This window comes from Crinia signifera, chromosome 5, assembly GCF_055691185.1.
Source record: "Crinia signifera chromosome 5, ASM5569118v1, whole genome shotgun sequence".
NCBI classification, from domain to species: Eukaryota; Metazoa; Chordata; class Amphibia; order Anura; family Myobatrachidae; genus Crinia; species Crinia signifera.
This window is the reverse complement of record NC_139221.1, coordinates 297159751-297186708: the sequence shown is the minus strand read 5'-3', so window position 1 is coordinate 297186708 and position 26958 is coordinate 297159751. Positions and strand designations below refer to the sequence as shown.

Sequence of the window (26958 nt, the reverse complement as noted above, 5' to 3'; positions counted from 1 at the left end):
TTGCTAGGTGGACCCCTGTAGATGCAGTAGAGATGATGACGTTTTGGGGTCTGGTGTTTCATATGGGCATAGTAAAAAAGCCAGAAATTAGGCAATATTGGAGTACAGATGTTCTGTACAGCACCCCATTTTACCGTATGGCCATGCCCCGGGCTCGATTTGAGACGATCCTTAAATTTTTGCATTACAACGATAATGCACAGTGCCCACCCAGAGATGATCCCACCTTTGACCGGCTATTCAAAGTCAGGCCGGTCATTGATCATTTCAGTGCCAAATTTGCAGAGATGTACATCCCTGAAAAATTTATTTGTATTGACGAGTCCCTTATACATTTTAAAGGAAGGGTTAAATTCCGCCAGTACCTTCCCAGTAAGAGGGCAAGGTATGGCATAAAAATGTATAAGCTGTGTGAAAGCACCTCAGGGTACACCCACATGTTTAGGGTATATGAAGGGAAGGATTCAAGAATTGAACCGCCAGAATGCCCCCCCTCCCTCGTAGGTGTTAGTGGAAAAATTGTCTGGGATTTAGTGCACCCCTTCCTGGATAAAGGTTATCACCTCTATGTGGATAACTTTTACACTAGCATCCCCCTGTTTAAGGCCCTTGGTTCAAGAGGTACAGCAGCTTGCGGTACTGTGTGCAAGAACCAAAGAGGCCTCCCAAAAACGCACATTGCCCAAGTAATGAGAAGGGGTGAAAGCAGGGGAATATGCACCGAAAATATGTTGTTGGTCAAATATAAGGACAAGAGGGATGTCCTTATACTGACAACAATTCACGGAGACAGTACCACCTCCGTCCCTGTACGAGGTACCAGTACCCACACCTCAAAACCTAATTGTATCCTGGATTACAATAGGTACATGGGCGGAGTGGATCTTTCAGATCAGGTACTGAAGCCGTACAGTGCCCTGCGGAAAACAAAAATCTGGTACAAGAAGCTGGCCGTGTATATCATCCAGATGGCACTGTATAACGCTTACGTGCTATTCCGTTCTACCGGCCAGAGGGGGACATTTATGCACTTTCAAGAGGAAGTCATAAAGGGCCTAATATTTGGGAACCAGCAGGCAGAGGGCCCCAGTACTTCTAGTACTGGCCCCCGTATTGTACCAGGGCAGCATTTTCCTGATGAAATCCCCTCCACTGGAAAAAAGGGCAGGACACAAAAAAGGTGCAAAGTTTGCTATAAAAAGGGAATAAGAAAGCAAACTATTTTCCAGTGTGACACTTGCCCCGACAAACCCGGCCTATGTATAAAGGAGTGTTTTAAAATATACCACACATCTATGGATTATTAGGTTCATAATTTCACCGTGCTTCGGGGGTCTTGCTAATGCCACATAGCACCCACCATTCATTCCACCAGAATCTGAGCCGCAAAATCCAAAAATCACTCCTTCCCTTCTGAGTCCTGCCATGCACCCAACTGGTATTTTTCGGTCACATGTGAGGCATTGCCGTACTCGGGAGAAATTGGGGCACAGATTTTGGGGTGCTTTTTCTCCTTCATACCTTCTGAAAATGAAAAATTTTGAGCCAGACCTGCATTTTTGTGTAAAAAAATGTAATTTTTCATTTTCACTGCCCAGTTGTATCAAAATTGGTGAAACCCCTGGGGGTTAGAAATGTACACTATACCCCTAGATGAATTCCCTGAGGGGTGTAGTTTGCAAAATGGGGTCACTTGTGGGGGGGTTCCACTGTATTGGTGCTTGGGGGGTCTTGCTAATGCGACATAGCACCCACCAACATTTCACCAGAATTTGTGCTGCAAAATCCAAATATCACTCCTTCCCTTCTGAGTCCTGCCACTTTTTGGTCACACATGAGGCATTGCCGTACTCGGGAGAAATTGGGGCACAGATTTTGGGGTGCTTTGTCTCCTTCATTCCTTGTGAAAATGAAAAATTTTGAGCCAGAACTGCATTTTTGTGTAAAAAAATGTAATTTTTCATTTTCACTGCCCAGTTGTATCAAAATTGGTGAAACCCCTGGGGGTTTTAAATGTACACTATACCCCTAGATGAATTCCCTGAGGGGTGTAGTTTGCAAAATGGGGTCACTTGTGGGGGGGTTCCACTGTATTGGTGCTTGGGGGGTCTTGCTAATGCGACATAGCACCCACCAACATTCCACCAGAATCTGAGCTGCAAAATCCAAAAATCACTCCTTCCCTTCTGAGTCCTGCCACTTTTTGGTCACACATGAGGCATTGCCGTACTCGGGAGAAATTGGGGCACAGATTTTGGGGTGCTTTTTCTCCTTCATACCTTCTGAAAATGAAAAATTTTGAGCCAGACCTGCATTTTTGTGTAAAAAAATGTAATTTTTCATTTTCACTGCCCAGTTGTATCAAAATTGGTGAAACCCCTGGGGGTTAGAAATGTACACTATACCCCTAGATGAATTCCCTGAGGGGTGTAGTTTGCAAAATGGGGTCACTTGTGGGGGGGTTCCACTGTATTGGTGCTTGGGGGGTCTTGCTAATGCGACATAGCACCCACCAACATTCCACCAGAATTTGTGCTGCAAAATCCAAATATCACTCCTTCCCTTCTGAGTCCTGCCACTTTTTGGTCACACATGAGGCATTGCCGTACTCGGGAGAAATTGGGGCACAGATTTTGGGGTGCTTTGTCTCCTTCATTCCTTGTGAAAATGAAAAATTTTGAGCCAGAACTGCATTTTTGTGTAAAAAAAATGTAATTTTTCATTTTCACTGCCCAGTTGTATCAAAATTGGTGAAACCCCTGGGGGTTTGAAATGTACACTATACCCCTAGATGAATTCCCTGAGGGGTGTAGTTTGCAAAATGGGGTCACTTGTGGGGGGGTTCCACTGTATTGGTGCTTGGGGGGTCTTGCTAATGCGACATAGCACCCACCAACATTCCACCAGAATCTGAGCTGCAAAATCCAAAAATCACTCCTTCCCTTCTGAGTCCTGCCATGCACCCAAATGGTATTTTTTGGTCACATGTGAGGCATTGCCGTACTCGGGAGAAATTGGTGCACAGATTTTGGGGTGCTTTTTCTCCTTCATACCTTCTGAAAATGAAAAATTTTGAGCCAGAACTGCATTTTTGTGTAAAAAATGTAATTTTTCATTTGCACAGCCCAGTTGTATCAAAATTGGTGAAACCCCTGGGGGTTTGAAATGTACACTATACCCCTAGATGAATTCCCTGAGGGGTGTAGTTTGCAAAATGGGGTCACTTGTGGGGGGGTTCCACTGTATTGGTGCTTGGGGGGTCTTGCTAATGCGACATAGCACCCACCAACATTCCACCAGAATCTGAGCTGCAAAATCCAAAAATAACTCCTTCCCTTCTGAGTCCTGCCATGCACCCAAATGGTATTTTTTGGTTACATGTGAGGCATTGCCGTACTCGGGAGAAATTGGGGCACAGATTTTGGGGTGCTTTTTCTCCTTCATACCTTCTGAAAATGAAAAATTTTGAGCCAGAACTGCATTTTTGTGTAAAGAAATGTAATTTTTCATTTTCACTGCCCAGTTGTATCAAAATTGGTGAAACCCCTGGGGGTTTGAAATGTACACTATACCCCTAGATGAATTCCCTGAGGGATGTAGTTTGCAAAATGGGGTCACTTGTGGGGGGGTTCCACTGTATTGGTGCTTTGGGGGTCTTGCTAATGCGACATAGCACCCACCAACATTCCACCAGAATCTGAGCTGCAAAATCCAAAAATCACTCCTTCCCTTCTGAGTCCTGCCATGCACCCAAATGTTATTTTTTTCATTGCCGTACTGGGGAGAAATTGGGGCACAGATTTTGGGGTGCTTTGTCTCCTTCATTCCTTGTGAAAATGAAAAATTTTGAGACAGAACTGCATTTTTGTGTAAAAAATGTAATTTTTCATTTGCACAGCCCAGTTGTATCAAAATTGGTGAAACCCCTGGGGGTTTGAAATGTACACTATACCCCTAGATGAATTCCCTGAGGGGTGTAGTTTGCAAAATGGGGTCACTTGTGGGGGGGTTCCACTGTATTGGTGCTTGGGGGGTCTTGCTAATGCGACATAGCACCCACCAACATTCCACCAGAATCTGAGCTGCAAAATCCAAAAATCACTCCTTCCCTTCTGAGTCCTTCCATGCACCCAAATGGTATTTTTTGGTCACATGTGAGGCATTGCCGTACTCGGGAGAAATTGGGGCACAGATTTTGGGGTGCTTTTTCTCCTTCATACCTTCTGAAAATGAAAAATTTTGAGCCAGAACTGCATTTTTGTGTAAAAAAATGTAATTTTTCATTTTCACTGCCCAGTTGTATCAAAATTGGTGAAACCCCTGGGGGTTTGAAATGTACATTATACCCCTAGATGAATTCCCTGAGGGGTGTAGTTTGCAAAATGGGGTCACTTGTGGGGGGGTTCCACTGTATTGGTGCTTGGGGGGTCTTGCTAATGCGACATAGCACCCACCAACATTCCACCAGAATCTGAGCTGCAAAATCCAATTGCAAAATGGGGTCACTTGTGGGGGGGTTCCTAAATTTTAGCATCTTATGGTGCCTAGAAACCTACATGGTGCCTAAAAAATAATCTCATAAAAAGGAGGCTCCAAAATCAAGTAGGTGCTCCTTCTATTATGAAGCCTGTGGTTTGGTCAACGTGCACACTAGGGCCACATATAGGATATTTATGAAAACAAAAGAATTGGGGGAATCAAATTTTAGTCACATTTCTCTAGTAAAATCTACTGTGTTCCTTAGAAAAATGTATTAAAATTGCAAATCTGCAAAAAAAATGAAATTTTGAAATTTCACCTACACTTTGTTTTAATTCCTGTGAAACACCTAAAGGGTTAACAAACTTCCAAAATGCTGTTTTGAATACTGTGAGGGGTGCAGTTTTTGAAATGGCATCATTTATGGGGGTGTCTCACATACAAGTCCCTCAAAGTCACATCAGAACTGAACTGGTCCCTAAAAAAATCAGTGTTTGAAATTTTCTTGAAAATTTGAGAATTTGCTATTCATATTGTAAGCCTCCTAGTGTCCAAAAAAATTAAAAGGAAGTTGAAATAATGATGGAAACATAAAGTAGACATATGGTCTATGTTAGTTATTAACTATTTTGAGTGGTATGATTATTTGTCTCACAAGCAGAAAATTTAACATTTTGCAAATTGCTAAATTTTCCATTGTTTTACGACATTTTGGTATTTTTCACAAAAAAACACAGACTGTATCGACCCAAATTTACCACTAATTTGAAGTACAATGTGTCACGAAAAAACAATCTCAAAATCACTGGGATAAGTAAAAGCAAAAAAAAGTTATCCCCACTTAAGTGATACATGTCAGATTTGAAAAAAAGGGCTCTGTCAGGAAGGCAAAAACTGGCTCTGTCAGGAAGGGGTTAAACAAATATCAGCCCTGTACCCACAGTCCGGGGAAAGCCCCAGGCTTCAGCCTGGGCAGGTAAGTTCTGGACGGTGGACCCCTTCATTGGGGTGGTCCCCACTTCCCCCTACCCAGGCTGAGCTGTCAAGTAGGTATAAAAAGTCACCCACTGGCTGTGGCATTACCCTGTTGGTTGGTTGGGCCTGGTGCTGGTTCACAAAATACAGAGGACCCCTACTCATTTTGTACCTCATATTTTGTGAACCGGCCCTTGGGTCTGATGCTAGTTTAAAAAAATACAGTGAACCCCTATTTAATTTGGTCCCTGATTTCTTTAAAACCAGGACCGTCATTTTGACCCTGGGGCTGGTTATGGCCATGGGGGGGCCCCCACACCGTTTTTTTTTTCCATTTATTTATTTTTCTCTTTCTTTACACTGCAGCTTGCATGGATCTGACTGATCCATGCAGGCTAAAGCCAAATACGCCTGCAAAATTAAGTGTATCTTCCAAGCATATTTTACTGGAAATTAGCAGCCGTGTCCCGCTATTGAAAATACAGCCGCTTAGTAAATTAGGAGTCACATTTGAATGGTGATTCCTATTCATATTCTGTCAATGGAGTATGCATTCGTATTCCTATTTTTGCAAAAGTAAATAACAAAAATATGAATACGCCTAAAATATTCGTATTTTCTAATCCGAATATGATTTTTTTAGGCATATTTGCCTTAGTAAATTTCCCCCATAATAGGATGCCAATTGCAGTGAAAATTTTTGCAGCTAAATTTGCACATTTTGACCTGTCATATTTTTTTTAAACACTTCAATTCACATCAAGATGTTTTTGCATTATAAAGTATACTCATAAATGTAATAGGGTGTGATTTTTAGTAAACATTACCCAAAAAAATCACATAACACAAATAGACCAAGTTCAGGCTGGCGAGTTTGACTGAACTTTGCACAGATCAGTGAGATCTGTGCATGGTTTTGTCCAAAGAAAAGTATTAAAGTGAAAATAAAACAAAAAACAAAATGGTGTGTTGCCCCCCTCCTGAGCATAACCATCCCGGGCTCATTGAACTTATCGTAGTTTAAAAAATACAGGGGGTGTAAGGTCCCCCGTATTTTAGAAACCAGCATCAGGCTCTTGGACCGGTCCAGGTTCCAAAAATTCAGGGGACAAAAAAACTGGGGGTCTCCTGTATTTTGGAAACAACATTGGGCTCCAAAAGCCAGCAATGTCATGCCACAGCTGGGGGACATGCACACTGCGGCTGGTCAGCTGAAACCCGAGGCTGTCTCCGGTGTCTGAGGAAGGTGGACACTGGATTGATACGAGTAAAATTTTAATAAAAACCACTGCTTTTTACAGTCGAACTACAAGTTCCAGCAGGTATCTCCCGAATGCTGGGACTTGGCGAACCACAAGTCCCAGCATGCAGGGCATTGATGGGCACCCTTAGACTTGTTGTTCACCTGTAAAATGAATGTTAATATATAGACACAAACACTCAGAATTGTAGAACTTTATTAACACATTTTATTCCAATATACATTACCCTTCCTTCGCACCAGCAGTGGTTCTCCGTAGTAACTCACCTCGCATTGACTGCAGACTGAGCCGGGTCCCCTCGCACTACTGACAGCAGAGAATGCTGCTGTCAATGTGGAAGCAGCTCAGCCCCGATTGGCTGTAGATGTATCAGCCCGGCGTCCACCACACTGGGATGCCGGTGACAGTCATGGACCTCAGCCCTGGACGGGTGAAGCCGGGGGGGGACCCCTTTATTTGGGGTCCCCTTTCCCCCAGGTACTCCATCCAGGGCTGACCAGTCCTGGTGTGCATGGTACGGCCGGGGGACCTTAGGTAAAAAGTATACCCCGGCTGTGGCATGAGACTGCTAACTATTGGAGACTGGTGCTGGTTCCAAAATACAGGGGACCCCAGTTTTTTTACCCCCATATATTTTTAGAACCAGGTCCAGTCCAAAACTCTGGTGCTAGTTTCTTAAATATGGGGGACCCCTACACAGTTTGTACCCTGGTTATTCTCCTATTGTCCTCACACCGTTTTTTTTTTACTAAATACCACACACTTTTATGTCTATAAAAATCGCACATTATCATTACTAAAAACCGCACATGTCTAAAAATTATATTAAATCGCATGCTAATTCTGACTTTGTCTAAAAAATTTGCACCCTATTACAGATGGTGCTGGCTTTCCTGGGCAACGGAGCCTGCCTCCGGTCCCCGCCGCCCCAAGCTCCCCGCTAATCCTGCCCATCTCCCTGAAGCGTGCATACGTGTGAACAATACGAGCGTCCCAGTACAGTGCAGCCCCTGCTGCTGGCGCTTGCCAGCGGGGAGGGTCTGGCGAGCCTCGGTCAAGGATGACAGGTGCTCCATCTGTACATTTGCATATTTTTTTTAAAGTGCGATTTTTAGAAATGCGATTTAGTGTGTCATATGCCTTAGAGTACATATGCCTCTCTATCATTTGCTCATTAATAACATCCTTTCTTTGTTCTGCCTTAGATGATCCATAACAGATGGATATCTGGAATGCCAAATTTCAAGCAGGACACAGTGGCCTGTGTGCTGGGTTACAAGTCTGTATACTTTAGATGGATCAACACAGACTGTGAACAACTTGAAAACTGGGTCTGTGAGCTGAGGAAAGGTACAGTATGTACTGATGAAACATATATTACTCTTACATGTACCCATGGTTATTTCTGCATTTGTTATTAAAAACCATGCATAATAAACTTACCTATTTTTGATTAATAATTTTTACTGATCTTTTGATAAAAACCCGTAGTATAAATAGGTCATGGTTGGGGGGGGGGAAGGACAGAAAAATAAGGATATCTCCCAAAGCTGAGGGATTAGTCACTGGGGATCCACTATTTATAAAGCTCTTTTCCGGAGCAGGAGAGAGCTCCTGGCTTGTAGCCATTAGATAAATTGCCCTAAAAGGTTGTGTATAGTTGGACTAGGCAATAGTGTAGGGAACGGGAAAAGAAAGGAGGGAGGGGTTATGAAGCATGTCAGGAAGAGAAAAGATATGGGGCATGCAGGGTGGGGGGAAGAGGGTGGGGGGAAAGGTAACCAGGTTAACAAAGTCAAATTTAGATATCTCACTCCGTTTAGTAGGTTTTGTCTTTTTGTTGAGGTGGGGGAAGAGAAAGAAGGTTATCCTTGACCAATTGTCAATATGAAATATAGCCTCCTCACATGGAATGTGAGGGGGATTAACGATAAAATAAAAAGATCCCTGATCCTACGCCAGATTTGACAATACACGGCTGATATAATATGTTTGCAGGAGACTCATTTGGTGGGGAATAAAGTTATGACCCTTAAAAAACCCTGGATAGGATGGGCTTACCATTCCACCTTTACTAACACAAAATACCTCTCCAGGTGCAGCAGCAGGGGGTTTTGAAGGGTGGAGCTAAGTTGGCTCATCATTAGGCCATGTCCCCATGATGGTAAATCTCACATATCACAGGTCCTGGAAGAGGAAGGTTATTTGCTTATTTATTTATTTTTTAACGTTAATCATTTTTATTTGATTTATTTTGTTCTGTTTCCATGGAAGGGGGAGGGGCTAGATATAAAAGATTAGGGGAGGGAGGGGGAAACAGGGAGTCACCCGATAAATACTTAGAAATATGGGACATAGATACGTACAATAGGGTTCTAAGAAAATTAGGGAACATTCAAAAACGTATATACTGCACTGGGATTACAATGTATACTAACAGTCGGTTGAGAGTAAGATTCACAGCACTCGGGGGCGTGGCTACGGAGAGCAAGGAGTGAGACATGTTGCTCGAGTCTCTCCTGCTCCATGAGCCATCCAGGAATCCGGTCTGATTTTCCCCAGTGACGGGTAGCCTTCGGCGGGAGGAACCAAGGAGAATCACCCCCTCCATATCCCCCTCTCCGCTACAAGAGCGTACAGCCGTCAATCACTCCCGGAACGAGGGGAGCTGAGCCACAGCCTACGGCACTAGCGTATCGGCGTCTGACGTGTTGAGGACGTGGACCACGAGACGCAGAGACGGCTGACGCCGGACAGTGACCCCGGGTGGGAGACGGGGTGGCTGCCTTGGCGTCTGTGAGAAGCGTGCAGACCTGAGAGCAGCGGAGGCACCCAGTGCAGCGTTTGCACAGACCAGCGGCATCAGCAAGAGCCCTTGGGCGACATACAGAGCCGTTGGCGCGGGACAGTGAGAGGAGGGAGATGCCAGCTGGATACAGCATCGGAGCCAGCAGCACTAGTGGAGGCTCCGGGTGTGAGACGGAGCCTTGACATAAAGGTTGCCAGAAGGAGCAGAGTGGCAGCAATTACCAGCAGGCTGTACCTTCTATCTCAGTACTGAAATTACCAGCAATTTGACGGCAGCTCCCGGTGAGAGACAGAGCTGCTGACACAAGAGCCCGGCAGTGAAAACTCCCCCCCCCTCCCGGGTGAGAGACGGGGGGCTTGGGGCAGAAAAACCACCTGCAGGCCGGCTTGACGAAGCAAAAGATATTCACCGGCCCTAATATACAGTAAGCCATTACGGAAAGTGTGTAACACTTTATCTACTTTTTTCTCTTTTTTTTTTAAACGGAACTAAGACTAAAAGTGTTAAAACGCCAGAAAGCAAACTGTAAGGGCGGACTAATAATATCTAATACACCCACTATACTTGAAAATCTCCCCACCTTATCACCGCACCAAATGATAAAAGTGGCGCCAAAAATGCCTAAAAGCCAGAATACGGCTGCGGCCAATAAACTTGCAAAGTACGCCCGACAGTCAGGCACCCCTACACCCCCCGCAAGAGAGGAGATCCCCCCCCCCCCCCCCCCAGAAACCGAACAAACTGGGCCCTGGGAACTATTTTTACAAAACTGGTTGATTAAAGTCTATGGCCAAGAAGGTTTTTAAAAAAAAAATTCAGTAGAAAGAGCCCACCGGGTACCCCTGAGAACACCTCCCCCCGGTGCACCAGCCCGTACATTTATAGCAAAGATGCTACACCATTCAGATCGGGACACAGTACTGAAATTAACCAGAACTCAAGGACCATTACTCTGGGATAATATAAAAGTTGCAGTGTTCCCAGATTATGCTATAGGGGTGCAACGTGAAAGAGCACAGTTTTATGAAGTTAAAAAACGCTTGAGAGAACTGGAAATACAATACGCCATACTTTTCCCGGCTAAGCTCCGGGTGATCTTTGAAGGCGAAACTAAGTTTTTTCTTACACCTAAAGAGGCAGCGGCCTGGCTGGACATTAAGGGGGAAATTTACTAAAGGAAATTTGTAAAAAAAATAGGTGTATTTGTATCCAGATATACACTTATTTTTGACATTTACTATCCCGAAAATACGGCAATTCGTATTCGTATTGATGTGCTATCAATACGAATTGCCGTATTTTCGGGATAGTAAATGTAAAAAATAAGTGTATTTCTGGATACAAATACACCTATTTTTTACAAATTTCCTTTAGTAAATTTCCCCCTAAGTTTCCAAGTAAACGTCCAGTAGGACCTAATTAATCCCGGAAATCCCGGACTGTCGAATCCTTGGGTTATGATATATATATATATATATATTTTTCTTCTCTTTCCTTCTGCATTGCACAAGATTAAAAATGTTAACACATAAATGAAATAATGTTGAATTAGCATTGGTTAATAAGATATGGAATTCATAACAGGATGATTTATCAATGCTGGATTGAAATGATAAATGTTGGTGTATAAACTAAATCATGTAACATGTGGGGTAGTAGTAGTAAGGGAAGATTATATCTATATATAGCAGGAAACTGTGTTTGCATGAAAATGCTTCAATAACACTATAACAAAAATAGTAATTGTAAGATACCTAGTTAAGTAATGCTGTGATTAAACACGGGTAAATGGGAGTGGGTACTTATAGAAGTGATGATTTATCATTGTTGATTTAGATTTTAAATGTTGCTATAGAAATAGAATAATGCAATATATGAGACAGCAGCAGTAAGGGAGAGTAAATCCCCGAGAAATGTAAAAACTGAATGCCACCACAAGGCGGCGTATGAGGCATCATCATAAGTAACGAGGTATTAAAAAACGTCTGTCTGGGAGTTAAATCTATTCTGCCCCCTTTTTTTGATCTTTTTTTCTTTTTCTTTTTATTATTATTACTATTATTGTTAAATCACGGATTGTGACACTCTGGTTAGATATGTAAAATTGATATGCTATCAGGGGGATGAAGGGATAAAGTACCTGTACGGTGATGATGAATAATTTTTACTGATCTTTTGATAAAAACCCGTAGTATAAATAGGTCATGGTTGGGGGGGGGGGGGGGAGGACAGAAAAATAAGGATATCTCCCAAAGCTGAGGGATTAGTCACTGGGGATCCACTATTTATAAAGCTCTTTTCCGGAGCAGGAGAGAGCTCCTGGCTTGTAGCCATTAGATAAATTGCCCTAAAAGGTTGTGTATAGTCGGACTAGGCAATAGTGTAGGGAACGGGAAAAGAAAGGAGGGAGGGGTTATGAAGCATGTCAGGAAGAGAAAAGATATGGGGCATGCAGGGTGGGGGGAAGAGGGGGGGGGGAAAGGTAACCAGGTTAACAAAGTCAAATTTAGATATCTCACTCCGTTTAGTAGGTTTTGTCTTTTTGTTGAGGTGGGGGAAGAGAAAGAAGGTTATCCTTGACCAATTGTCAATATGAAATATAGCCTTCTCACATGGAATGTGAGGGGGATTAACGATAAAATAAAAAGATCCCTGATCCTACGCCAGATTTGACAATACACGGCTGATATAATATGTTTGCAGGAGACTCATTTGGTGGGGAATAAAGTTATGACCCTTAAAAAACCCTGGATAGGATGGGCTTACCATTCCACCTTTACTAACACATCTAGAGGCAACTCAATACTGATTCGGAGAGGAATCCCCTTTACACCAATAAATATCCAAATCGACCCGAATGGAAGATACATATTTATAAAGTGTAAATTAGGCCCACTGGAATGTCTAATTATGACAGTATATATTCCACCTCCTTTTAACTCTGAGATACTGAAAAAAGCCGCTGAGTTCATGGCACTGTCCCCAAGAACCCCGGTACTGATGTTAGGGGATTTTAATAATATCTTAGACCCCATACTTGATAAGGATGGAAGTAGTAGGAATCGGGGAAATGGGTTTGCAAATTTGATAAGAGATATGGGGCTAGTTGATGCCTGGAGGACAAGATTCCTGGGGGAACAGAAATACTCGTGCTTTTCCAGTTCACACAATACCTTTTCTAGAATTGATATGGCACTTGTTACTAGAGACTGGATGCCAAGGATACGTAGGGTACATTACCTTACCAGGGGTATATCAGATCACTCCCCGTTAGAGCTTAGTGTGGACCTAGGAGAGGAGAAGATCAAGTGGATGAGAACCTTGAATCTCAGTGGCATGAATTCTTTGAATTTAATCAAGGCTCAGCATCAGCAGAGGTTATCTGGGATACGTTTAAAGCAACCCTCAGGGGCTCATTAATAAAAGAAATAGCCAAACTAAAAGCAAGTCACAAAAAGGAAGAACAAAGATTAAAGGTAGATTGTGCAAGATTAGAACAACAATATACACAAGTGAAAACCAAAGAAAATAAGGAGGTTTGGATTAAAGCCCAAGAGGGATGGCGTAAACATTTACAAGACAAGACAATATATAGAGAGTTATTTGCGGGACATACCAGATACATGGAAGGAGATAGGCCTGGGAGCTTTTTAGCAGGGCTAGTAAAAGCAGAAAACTCCATGAATACTATAACTGAAATCAAGGACGATGCAGGAGGGGTACTTATACACACACCTGAAATAGCTAATAGATTTAGGCAATTTTATGAAGAACTTTATACGTCCCATCAATGTAAGGTCCCCGAGGAAATTTGCGGATACCTTAGGGGTATAGCCCACCCAGAATTAACAGAAGAGTCTAGAGCAATGCTGGATGGCCCAATAACCCTGGATGAAATATAAGAGGCCATAAGAGACATCCCCGGAGGCAAAGCCCCTGGCATGGATGGTATCCCACAGGAACTGTACAAGAGACATAGTAAGTTCCTCTCGCTGAAGATCCTGGAATTAATCCCGGAGCTTTATGCTGGAAGAACTATATCAGTCTCCATGACAGAGGCCCTAATCGTAGTCATTCCAAAAAAAGATAAAGATCTAAGCCTAGTTGAATCATATCGTCCGATCTCGCTGTTAACCAATGACATCAAAATCCTAGCCAAAATACTGGCAAAAAGATTGAACATGGTCATCACCGAGATAATTCACTCGGATCAATCTGGTTTTATACCAGGAAGATCAACCACTACCAACTTAAGGAAACTTTATTGTCACCTCCAAACCCCACAACACAATAGGGACAACCCAGTGGTAATTGCCTTAGATGCCGCTAAGGCTTTTGACTCTATAGAGTGGAATGGATAGGGATAGGCCCAGTTTTTATTAACTGGATCAAAATGTTGTACAGAGCCCCGGTGGCAAGGGTGTCAGTCAATGGTTACATCTCCCCAAGATTTGAGATTGGAAGAGGAACAAGACAGGGATGCCCGTTGTCACCGGGACTATTTGCAATTGAACCACTGGCATGCATAATTAGAGGTAGCTCAGAGGTGGAAGGCTTAAGAATAGGGCAACGGGAAGACCGCATTGCACTCTACGCTGATGATATACTATTATTTATCAATAACCGTCACAGGGTGCTGCCAATAGTCCTAGACATAATTAATGAATATGGAGACTTTGCCGGTCTTAAGATAAACTGGGCCAAGTCATGTGTCCTTCCCCTTGGTGATAATCTTCCCTCGGGGCAGATAACATACTCTCCCTTAAGATGGGTTGATAAATTCCAATATCTGGGGATCTGGGTCTCGAGGAAGATAGAAAACTTTGAAATTCTCAATGTAACACCACAAATTGAATATGTCAAAACCAGGGTAAGTTGCCCCTGACAATGACAGGTCGGGTCAACGTGATTAAGATGATTATCCAACCAAAAATAGTGTACATTTTGGGTCATACCCCACATTACCTCCGTCTGAGAATATTTCTGTTGTTGGAGGGCCTAATATCATCCTTAGTCTGGGGGGTAAGAGAGCCCGAGTGAAAGGGAGAAGGAGGATTGGCCCTCCCAGATTTCTGGTTGTGTTATTTGTCCGCCCATCTGACCCATTTAAAAAAATGGATTCAGAAACGGGGTGAATATGAGCTGATACATGAATTAGTAGAGATGATATCTCCGGGCCACACCCCCCTACAACTCCTCTTAAGTGGTAATTTAAAACACACCTGGCCACCTATGATAGTTCAGGGAATCAGGGTATTGAAGCATGTGGAAAAATTGCTTGAGACCCGGGGATTAGACCCAGAAACGCCGCTGCATGATGCTCAGCCCTTGAGGGAATTAAAAGAATTACAAATGGAAAGAACCTGGGCACAGAAGGGTATAAAAGAGATCGGGCAGTTATATGACAGGGATGAGTTGCGATCATTCCAATCTTTAAAACTAGATTACTCACTCCCCAACACCCACTTATTTCGGTATATCCAATTAAGGCATGGACTAGAGAAACAACTCCAGGGTCATAAACCAGATTTATGTGATTCTCAAACGAAAAAACGAATAAAAAGAATCCCTGCGAGACATGAAACGGCTTCTGCTATAAAGCATTAATTAACAACAAGCAGAAGGAGGGGTTCGGAAGCATAAAGAGGAGATGGGAAGAGGTCTTGGGACCCATTACAGAGGAGGATTGGGGTAAAGCCTTGAATAACGTAAAAACTGCCACAAATCAAGTACGCTTCAAGCAGATCCAGTTGTTCTTAATTTATAGGACTTATATGACACCGGAACGGCTGCATAAATTTGGTGGCAGAAATAACACCAACTGCCCCAAATGCCAGGACCCCTCCGAAACTTTTCTGCACTTGTTGTGGACATGCCCAAGTGTGGCCAAGTTCTGGGCGGGGGTCATAAATACATTGGTAATGAGGGGAAATCCCCGTGGAATCTGTACACCGAGAGCATGTATATTAGCCATAGAAAAAGGGGGGCAGCTGAGCAAATCAGGGCGGCAATTCTTTAATAATGTATGTATGTTGGCCAAGGTGTGCATTGCACGGCAGTGGATGGCACACGAGGGGCCAGAAGTAACCTCGTGGAAGGCTTTAGTCCAAGAAACCAAATCGCATGAGAGACATTTGTATCTCATCAGGGGAATGGAGAGTAAATACCACCTCATATGGAATAGATGGAGTGAAGTGAGCTAAATTAGATAGGATTTCGATAAGACCGATGTTAACCTGGGAAATAATGGGGAGGGGGGGAAGGGAGAAAAGAATTAAGATCTGTAATACTTGCATATTGTACTTGAATGGTGAAGCTGGTGCTGCGGTGGGCTACCCACCCTCGGCTGGGATATTGATAGGAGGTATGAATAGGAACACGGGCTTGGAAGCTCAATGTCTTAATCACATATGCACAATGAAAGTTATAGAAGCACATTAAGAGCAGTAACATATTAAAAATCAGAACACAAAACTGCACAGAATAATAATAAAAGGCACAATAGCAGGATAATTTACGATTCAAACACGATACTACACTTTAAAAAATTAAAATAATATTAATAAGTTATGATAAAAATAGTAACTACCTCAAGTAAAAACATGGAATAATTAAAGGTAAAAACAAACAGGCCGACGGAGGCTGGCGCACCGCAGTAACCAGGAAACTAATTTTGCTTATGGCTAAATGTGTAATATGTAAATAACCCTCTGTATTGTGTAAGTTAAATGTATGTGAAAAGATTTTAATGAAAAATGTATAAATAAAGATTGAATAAAAAAAAAAAAAAAACAGTCGGTTGAGAATTTTTCCATTAAGTGGTCAGCATTCCATACCTAACATGATATCCGCTCCTTCTTGATATGTAAAATAGAAGACTAGACCATTTAATTGCTGGTGAGTTTTCATGCAGTGAATAGGGTAGGCCCAGGGTCTCCATTTCAAAAGGCAGATGAGTTTTACGTATTACTTTGAGCAGTAGTGGAGAGGCAGTGGAGGGGCAATGTTGAGCTATTGCGGCTCAAGTGGCTATGCATAAGTGACCTAATGTCACTGGCTGGTCTGGTTGTGTTCCCGGTAATGACATGGGTGAGCCAGTAGAGGGTGCAGGGAACTGGAAGCTAGGTGGTTTCAGGTATTTGGAACTAGGGTGCACCTGTGATATCCTGCGGGAGGCACAGAGTATTGGCAAAACCCATAGACAGAGGCGGAGTCTAAGCCATCAGTGGTTTTCACCAGTGACCCCCGCAAGGGGATATGGACTTTGCTGCAACTGGCGGCCAGGTCGCGGCCTTCTGCCCGGGTTCCTCTGTGACAGGCAGGAGTGATTCTCAGGAGATTGCAGAGCGATGGTTTACTTACTGGAATACTTTAACCATCGATGGTGGAATGATGGCACTGAATGCTGTATAGCAACACTGGGGACACTGGGAAACACAGGGGGATGACAGGTAGCAGTCTGAGAGCTGGAGACACTTGGAGACGACATGGGAGTCGGTAGAAGTGTCTACGGCCTGGAAGCCAATTATACTTGGAGACGACCTGGGAGTTGGTAGAAGTGCCGACGGCCTGGGAGCCGATGACGGTTGTCGGCCTGGGAGCCAGAGGAGTGTTGATAGCCTGGAAGCCGACACAGGCATTTGAAAGGTCTGATTCAGGTCATTGGTTAGACATTTAGATACCTCTCCAGGGGTGATTGACTGTAGTCCCTCAGGGAGACAAACAGACAGAAGTCCCACACTAGGACAGGCAGAGTCCGGGCTGGAACCGGAACGGACTGAATCCGGTCTGGAACCGGAATGAGCAGAATACGGGGATTCAGATGGCCCGTCTTGGACCTGGACAACACAGGGTGTTGACATAATGGCACTGGAAGAAGGCTGACCTGGAGTAAATGGCTTGGGTGCCATTTCAGGAACTGGAGAAACAGATACCCCTTCTGGGGTCAAAGCATCGGCTGCCTCACTGGAGGCTCATATTTTCAATACACTTCCTTGGACTGTGGATTCAGATGCCCCAACACGGGCTACAGGATCAGGTACCTCATCTTAGGCTACAGATACAGATGTTGTACTTGGGACTAAGGAGTCTGAGATCCTTTTAGTGATGTGAGACTTGTACATCCTCTTCTGGTTCAAAAACTTGGAGCTAGGAATATGTGTAATGGGTTCCCCATTATTTACTTGAGACTCCTTTACAACATGCTTGAATGAGGCAGAGAAGGTAGATGCAGATGTCTCAGAAGACTTATGCATAGGGCACTGCGATATTGAGGCTTGTCACCCTTCAGAGGTTACAGTCTCTAATAAGGTGAGTAGCACTCCCACAATAGAAGCAGAGATGGAGCTGTCTGCGACGCTGACGCTCAGCTTCCGAGCATTTGGGATGCAAGTATCTCCAGACCTTGTCTTCACACTGCATGGAAGAGAATGGCCTATTACTAAGAGAGTTTATAACAGGATATTGTCCAAACAGGTAGTGCCAACAGGTGATGCATAAAAAATTTGGGCAATTGACGCAGGAGGTGTCAACGACTGCTGTATAGTATCCAATCGGGTCTCCCTGGAGACTCTTCATTATCCACTGCTGAGTGGCTTCTTGGATCTCCATTCGGGCGGTGACATCTTGAAGAGCCGCTGGCCCCACACTGTGGTCATGTGCCGAGTCCAACGGCCTTGAACAATCTATCACGGGCTGGTCTGGTTGTGTTCCCGTAATGACCTAGGTGAGCCAGTGGAGGGTGCAGGGAACTGGAAGCTAGGTGGTTTCAGGTATTTGGAAATAGGATGTATTGGTGATTTCCTGCGGGAGGCACAGAGGATTGGCGAGACCCTAAGACAGAGGCGCAGAGTCTAAGCCATCAGTGGTTTTCACCAGTGGTCCCCGCAAGGGGATATGGACTTTGCTGCAACTGGCGGCCAGGTTGCGGGCCTCTGCCCGGGTTCCTCTGTGACAGGCAGGAGTGATTCTCAGGAGATTGCAGAGCGATGGTTATAATGGAATACTTTAACCATCAATGGTGGATTGATGGCACTGAATGCTGTATAGCAACACTGGGAAACACAGGGGGATGACAGGTAGCAGTCTGAGAGCCGGAGACACTTGGAGACGACTTGGGAGTCAGTATAAGTGTTGACGGCCTGGAAGCCAGAGATACTTAGAGACGGCCTAGAAGCCAATTATACTTGGAGACCACCTGGGAGTCAGCAGAAGTGTCGACGGCCTGGGAGCCGGAGAGATACTTGTCGACTGCCTGGGAACTGTTGAGTGTTGACGGCCTGGGTGCCGATGACGGTTGTCGGCCTGGGAGCCAGAGGAGTGTCGACGGGCTGGGAGCCGATGACTGTTGTCGGCCTGGGAGCCAGAGGAGTGTCAACGGCCTAGGAGCTGATGAATATTGTCGGCCTGGGAGTCAGAGGAGTGTCAACGGCCTGGGAGCCGATAAAGAATGTCAGCCTGGGAGCCAGAGGAGTGTCGACTGCCTGGGAGCCAATGACTGTTGTCGGCCTGGGAGCCGGAGGAGTGTCGATGGCCTGGAAGCTGACACGGGCAGTTGATGGCCTGGAAGCCGACACGGGCAGTTGGAGATTGTCAACAGCCAGGACACTGGTGGATAAAGTCTCTAGTGAAGCACAAAAGCCGTGGGACAACCTGGGATGTCGACAGACAGGACTCTGGTGGTAAAAGTCTCTGGAAAGCTCAATAGCTGGTGGTCGACCTGTGATGTCACTGGTGGTAACTGTTGCTGGAGACTGCAGTATTGGATAGTCGACCCAGGGATAAACAGTACTTTCGACAGTCAGGAAAAAAGTTGGTGATAGTCACTGACGCTGAACAATAGCAGGAGATTGGCCTGGGAGCCAATATGGATGCCTAGCCTGGGAGATAGCGGGGATAGCTAGCCAGGGCCAGCGGTGAGCTCTGCTGGGGGGAGCTGGACACACTCAACTGCAGGGATGAAGTAAGCAGGAGCAACTGGTAGATGATGGGTTAACCAGATCAGCAGCAGCAGGACACTGAAGGTGGAACCGCTGGGAGCACTGGATAGCCATTTGTTCAAGGCAAGGAGAACTCTGGGAAGCTGGCTTATATTCCTCCAGGTGATTGCTGATTGTCTGCAGCTTGCAGCAGCTGCACACAGAACCAGGAAGTTTGCCTGGAGTTTTCTAAATCATGTGGCAGAGAACAGGATTTGTGACAGAGACATCATGCCAGGGACTGCAGAGCACACCAGTGGTTGATCTACGGCTTACCGGTACACCAGCATGCCGGTAAGTGGCGTGCGTGAACAGCACGAAAACCAGGGTTCCTGACACCGAATATATAACAATCTGCTCGTGAGAGGTTTGTAGGGAAGATATGAAAAAGAGCAATGGAGGGAGATTCTTTAAGATTAGTTTGAAATACTTTGGAGGCAGATGTGAAGACTGCAGTCCATAGGGGGCAGAATCTGGGGTACAACCAAAATATATGGAAGATGTCTCCTACCTCTGAGCAATTTCGCCAACAAAATTTAGATTGATCTGGCCAGATTTTATGTAATTTGGTTGGTGTAAAATACAACCTATCTCTTTATGGTTATTGCATTTAGACATCATGTGTGAGGATGAATAAATCACCTCCCACTGCTAGTACAGTACAAGTACAGTTTAACTCCGCTTCTCACGGCAATTGAGCTGGATTTAACCGGTATCCTAGAGTCTTGAAACAGCGAATACCAAAAACGAATAGATCCTCTGCCTAATGTTCTAATAGAGCTAGTCAGCCAATGAGATATACATAAATACATGACTGCTTTGCTATGGGGTAGGTTAAATTGTGTCTGTAGTGCAGCAAAGGGAGTGATTCTAGAACCATCGGATAGGTCTGCAACTGTGGTAATGTCTCAGGAGACCCATCTGAAGACATTCAAGCAAGAGCCACTAAGGACAGTTTCCGTGAGGGTAGTGAAATGGCTTTAGGGGAGATTAAAATAGTGTCCCATGCCTTAAGGGAGTCTGCCACTGTGTGTGTAGTAGGTTCTGTGAAGGGCGTCTGCATTGTATTGGAATCCATAGTAGGTCTGTGAGGATCAAGGTCCTTCTCCAAATCCACCCATTATTTCACTCCCGGAGGTAATGACCAGTAGCTTATTTGGGCCAGTAAGCATGCAAGATGTATGTCTTTATGTCTTTAGCCTCTAGGCCTCCCAATTTTTTAGCCCGGGTTAGCTGCTTTTAAGCTATTCGAGGGGGCTTGCCTCTCCAGATATATCACATTAGGACGGCTTGTGGAACCAGATAGGGGATTGTGCGAAATAAATACATCAGTTTTGGGAGGATGGATATTTTATACACTGCCAATCTACCCAACAACAATATCTCCAAGCCGCTCCCATCTTTTTCGGGTGGCTTCTATTTGCAATAATAATAAGGATAAGTTAATCTCCACTGTTATAGAACACTTGTTGGGGATATTAATGCCTAGATATAGTATGCTATCCATTTCCCATTTGTATTTATAGAGGGATTTGAGCATTCTGAACTTAGCGGGATTTAAGTTAAATGGCAAGGCTTCTGTTTTGGATGTATTAAGCTTATAATAAGAAGCTTCACTGTAATGGCTAAACATATCTTGGAGAGCTGGGAGTGGGGATTCAGGGTCCATAATGAAAACAAGGACATTGTCCGCAAATAGGCTTAATTTGTGTCTGTGCAGTTTACCCGTATCCCCAGGAAGAGAGGCGATTGTCGCAGAAGAGCTGCCAAAGGTTCAATGGCTAGTACGTACATGAGAGGGGACAAGGGACAGCCCTGTTTGTTTCCGTTGGAGATTGTAGGGGGGGACTGAAAGCCATTGCTAAGCACTGAAGCAGATGGAGAGCTGTACAGTGCTAGTATAGAAGACAGGATTGCTCCTCCTAAGCCTGCCTTCAGGAGTACTTCCTTAAGAAAGCCCCAGTGAATGTGACTGAATGCTTTCTCAGAATCAATGGAGAAAAAGATGGCCTCAGTCCCCACCCTTGCCAGATACTCCACTAACACTTCTCGTGTTATCAGGGGCTTGTCTACCACTGATGAAACCTACTTGGTCCAGGTGTATAAGTTGAGGTTCAAGAGGGGATAGTCTAATAGCAATAAGTTTAGATAATTTTTTTAGATCAGCATTAAGGAGTGCTATGGGGCTGTAGTTTTGGCAAATAGAGGGGTCCTTTCCTTGTTTATGTATAGTTGTGATACGAGCCTGTAGCATTTCCTTTGCAAAAATCCCTGATTCTGAGGCGTATCTATACAGGGAGGTAAGGGTCGTAAGAGGGCGGAAACAAAATTCTTATAGAAGGAATTTGTGAATCTGTCTGGTCCGGGGGCCTTTCCTATTGGTAGGGCATTAATAACTCTCTCTATCTCCTCAGCTGTCCATTCAGAGTTCATAGAAACCAAGTCTCTAGATGACAGGCTAGGGAGATGTATATCTTTTAAAAATGAGGAAATTATTAAGGTGATAGGTTGGAACAGAAAGGGGTCAGTTATATAGTTTTCCGTAGTACTGAGCGAAAGTCTCAGTGATGTCCGCTTGATTACATAGTAGTTTCCCCTCTGCTGATTTTATGGCTTTAATCCTGTCTCTCATCTGCCTGAGTTGGAGTTTGCGAGCAAGGAACTTGCCAGATTTATTGCCTAAGGCAGTGGTCGCCAACCCATCGCTCGCGAGCTACTGGCAGCTTGTGGAAGCGATCCAGATGGCTCGACCACTGCCGCCCGCCTGACTGTGCGTCTCTCTCCCTCCCATCCCTGCTGACTCCGATGCTAGTTAACTTCAGAGGGGAGGAGAGCGCATCCCCTCAGTGTGTATCCCAGTGACTGGGCCTCCATCAGCCAATCAGAGCTCGCGGGCCGGCAGCCAATCAGGAGCCAGCCCATGAGCTTTAATTTGCTGATGGATGGCCCAGTGGGAAGGCAAGCCCATAGTCCTAGGGGCCCACCCCTGTCTAAAATGCATGATCCCCCCCACCCACTGCAGATTGGATATGTATTACCAATCTGCAGCATTGTGCACTGACAGCACACTCCACTGATGGGAGGACTCTGTGGGCTGAGGAAGCGGAGGACATGGCACTGAAGAAGCGGGGGATCTGGAAGCGGAGGACCCGGCTCTGGGCAGAGGCAGCAGAGGACTCTGCAAAGGCAGTGCTGACATATCCAGATTAGTAGGGGGGTCAGAGCTGGTGCATCTAGCTACGAGACAGGCCAGCCCGGGAACACCTGTGCTGCACATACTGTGGGAGAACAGAACAGCTGCTGCTCCTCTCTGCAGTGAGTTCATTTCCAGGTGACGCAGCAGAGAGAGTGAGATACTAAACAACAGCTACAGACTCCAGATCTCCTCCTCCACTGGTATGTGCTTTGTTTATGTTGTTTGTGTATGAATAATTGTATGCTGTGTGTGTGTGTGTGTGTGTGTGTGTATATATGTATGTGTGTATGTATATATATATATATATATATATACATATATATATATATATATACATACTGATCTATATATGTGTTTACATAGGTATATACTGTATATCTTTAGGTAGGGCCCCACTGCACTGCTTTGCCCAGGGGCCCACAATTTTGTTAAGATGGCCCTGCAGCCAGAGCCAGCCAGCAGGGGAGCACCGGACTCTCCTACCCAGCCAGCAGGGGAGCACCGGGCTCTCCTACCCCCGGCAGCAGCGGGAACAACAATAACAGCGAGTTCTACTGCTGCTGGCACAGTGGGGACATACCGGACAGGGACAACACCGAACTGGGACGCGCGTGCGTCTCACGCATACACGAGCCCCAATCCTTCGGTGGCGGGGCAGCGACATCCTGCCCATCTCCGCTTCACAGAGATGGGCAGGGTTAGGGTAGGGGGGAACTGGGACCCGGGGGAAGCTCCGTTGCCACGGGGCGCAGGAGCGTCTCGTGCGTGACCCCTGGCGGGAGCCGGTGTCTGGCGGGGCTGGCGAAAATATAGCCAGCCCCTGCAATGACAATGCGGCTCCATGTGTATGTGGCACTATTGAGGCATATGTGTATCTGGCACTATTTGGGCATATGTATATCTGGCACTGCACTATTGGTGGCATAGGTGTATCACACCCTTGTTTTCTTTGGACACACCCCATGTGGCTACACCCACAGTACGGTATGTGGCATAAATAATGTGTCTGTGTTTTATTTTGCCGCAAGTAGCTCACACCCCAAAAAAAGGTTGGAGACCACTGGCCTAAGGTACTGTATAAAACCTTTGTTGTAGTTTAGAATACAAATGTTTCATTTGATTTAAAAAGAGTTTATGAAGTTGGTTGTGAATAGACACTAGTTCACATTTAAGAAGTCTCGAAGGGCAAGCTCTGTTCAGGAATTCTACTTGTGTCAGCCTCTGCTCTAGGTCCAACTGCTTCTTAAGGTGCTCTCTATGCAGTCTATCTTCTGTTTGAATGACAATGACACATAAGACCGCCTTTAATGCACACCAGTGGTTCAGGATGTAGTGTTGGTAGGGGAGATTGTTGCTAAGTAAGAGGATAATGCATCAGAGATCATAGCTACAGACTCTGACGAGGATAATAAATACTCTGGAAACCTCCATGGGCGAGGAGGGGATTGGAGTTGTGACAATCCTAAAGCCATGTAACCGCTGCATGGTCATACTAAACTACTAGAAAGATAGCAGACTTCCGAGTGGCATATAGTGTCCACTTGTCTAGTAAAATCAGGTCTATACGGGAGTAGACGTTGTGGACATGGGGAATAAAGTATAGTCTTTTATAGTCGGGGAGTAGACACGCCAAATGTCATACAGATCAAAATCTGCCAGTAGGGGTTGTAAAGTTTTTTGTGAGAGGATTTATAGTAAATTAGATAAAACATCAATATCTAAATTGAGTCTATCTGGGGCCAGATTAAATAACCACCAGGTGCCCTTTCCGGACTTTGTAGATATTTTCAAATAGTTTTCTAACTTACTATCTGGGGCCATATTAAAATAACGGCACCCACTACTCTATTAGCGTAGAGGGCTCTTCTGCGTAGGAAAATCGCATCGCATCGCATGGGCCATTTTAGTGGCATGCAATGCAATTTTTTTTTTTTGTTATTTTATTCACTGCTCTTGTCCCCAGGCCCTCTCATCGCATGGCATCGTACCTCCCGCAAAATCGCATGCGATTGCATGCAATTTTTTGATCGCATGTGATTTTCTGGGGTGCCATGCCATGCCAGACACTTGTATGCCATACTATTAGGTTTGAATGACACCCCCCCCCCACTATCCACGCCACCCAGAAGCGTGGTGAGCGGCGGCGGAACACGTCCGCCCGACCTTTTAATTCCGCCACTATCCACGTCGGTGTGGAGTTGATGTTATATAGTGTGTCAAGCGCAGCGAGCTACCGAGCCCGAAGTGTGGTGAGCGCAGCCGGAATCCATGTAAAGTAATCAGCTTGCCACGCTATATAAAATCATTTTCATGGCATACAAGTGTCTGGCATGGCATGGCACCTCAGAAAATCGCATGCGATTTTGTGGGAGGTGCGATGCCATGCGATGAGATGGGCCTGGGGACATGAGCAGTGAATAAATTAAAAAAATTGCATCGCATGTCATATAATGGCCCATGCGATTGCGATACGATTTTCCTACGGTGCCGTACGTAGGGAAAGTGGGTGCCGTGCTAGGAAACAAGTACCAAAATGACTACCAGGTGCCCTCTCCGGACTTTGTAGAGATTTTCAAATAGTTTCCGTAAAAAGACTATCTGTTGGGAATTAGGATCGTACAAAGGGCCTTATTTTGGTTCATTCTTTCTGACAAAATCCTTCTTAGATGGACAAAACCATGTGCACTGCAGGGGGGCAGATGTAACATGTGCAGAGAGAATTAGATTTGGGTGAGTAATTTTGTTTCTGTGCAGGGAAAATACTGACTGCTTTATTTTTACACTGCAAAATAGATCTCACTTTGAAGTAAAACCCCACACAAATCTAATTTTCTCTGCACATGTTACATCTGCCCCACCTGCAGTGCACATGGTTTTGCCCATCTAAGAAGGATTTTGTCAGAAAGAATGAACCAAAATAACCCCCAAAGAGACAATTGTTATATCTTTATCTTCCAGCTTCCCCACTAGTATCCGTTATCGACCATCTTTATCGGAAATTTGAAAAGTTAATTAAAAATGTACCGATTTATGAAAAAGGATAGCCACGCCATGTCTTTTAAACAGGCCATTCGCAAAGTAACTGATAGGGTAACGGGAATTGTGTAAAGTGGGGGGCTTGAGAAGTGGGTTTCTTGAAGCGCAAAAAACTGCTTTTTTTAATAAAATGTCTCTAAAGCTAACCGTCTCTTGTTAGGAGAATTCAAACCATGCAAATTTAAAGAGTAAAACTTAACCATAGGAGAAAGTTAAAGAGATATTTGTAAAATAAACATTAAACAAAAGGGTACGACTCCAAGAGAGGGAAGGGAAATAACGAAAATGAAAACATGATAAGAGAATAGAAGAAAAAAAGGGAAGAAGAAAAAAAATACTTAACAAAGGAAAAGATAAGGTGAACTTAAGTAACCCAACAACTAGGGTTATAGTGTTCATTGAATAAACAGTATGGCAACAAAACACATTGGGGGGCGGGCTCTAACAGCATAACCCATGCAGTCACACACACAACAAAACTATACATTCTGAGTATATTTGAATATACATAGGTCTGAGTATATTTGAAGACTGACAATCGTTTTTGTGCCTTTGGCCTGTCTGGCCACTTTCAGTATGTCCTCCTTGACATGATAGAAGTGTACCCTCAGCAGTGTATCTCTTGGATAATTGGAGGTGAAGCCTCCTCTTGGTTTCGGAAGACGATGTACACAATCCAGTATCAAGTCTTGGGGAGATGCAGTCGGAAGTTTCAGGAACAGTTTAGCGACATGGTCTTTCAACTCTGCGGGGGTAGGGGGGGTTTCCTTCATCTTGTCTTCCAAGTGTTGCATACGGCTAGTTCTTGCTCCCAGGTCTGTTCTAAAGGTCTGGATCGAATTCTCCAGACCGTCAAGGACATCTGATCGGAATGCGGTGAACATCTTGAGCATCGATTGCATGGTCAAAGTGGCCTGAGGGAGGATGTCTATGTCCATGTTTGATGTAGTAGTAGAAGACAAAGGTTTGGCCAGGGAGGAAGGTGTTGGAGATCCCACTGAGGGGGAAAGTGTAATTTTCTGGGTCCTGTTAGTAGTTTTAGGAAACTGTACAGGGGCCATAAGTCAAGGTGTCTTAGTCCCACATTTGGACGGCATTGAGGTGCCACAAAAGCGGAGTGTAGGGGGGCTGAAAGGTGGGCACAATGGTACTCTACCAGTTGCGGTGTTCAGTTATCTTGAAGGTGTCCCTGGTTGGGTGTAACACTTACTGGCATGGAAACAA

General features: G+C 44.7%; 1 protein-coding gene across 3 annotated transcripts in view; it reads left to right on the top strand.

Annotated features, from left to right (window-relative positions):
• LOC146081227 (macrophage mannose receptor 1-like) overlaps positions 1-26958 on the top strand; it is a 610592-nt gene that overhangs the window by 262560 nt on the left and 321074 nt on the right. For all 3 annotated transcript variants that reach the window (XM_083189333.1, XM_083189332.1, XM_083189334.1), the window contains exon 15: positions 7922-8066. In XM_083189333.1, the coding sequence (XP_083045459.1) occupies positions 7922-8066 (145 nt within the window). The remainder of the gene's footprint in view (positions 1-7921; positions 8067-26958) is intronic.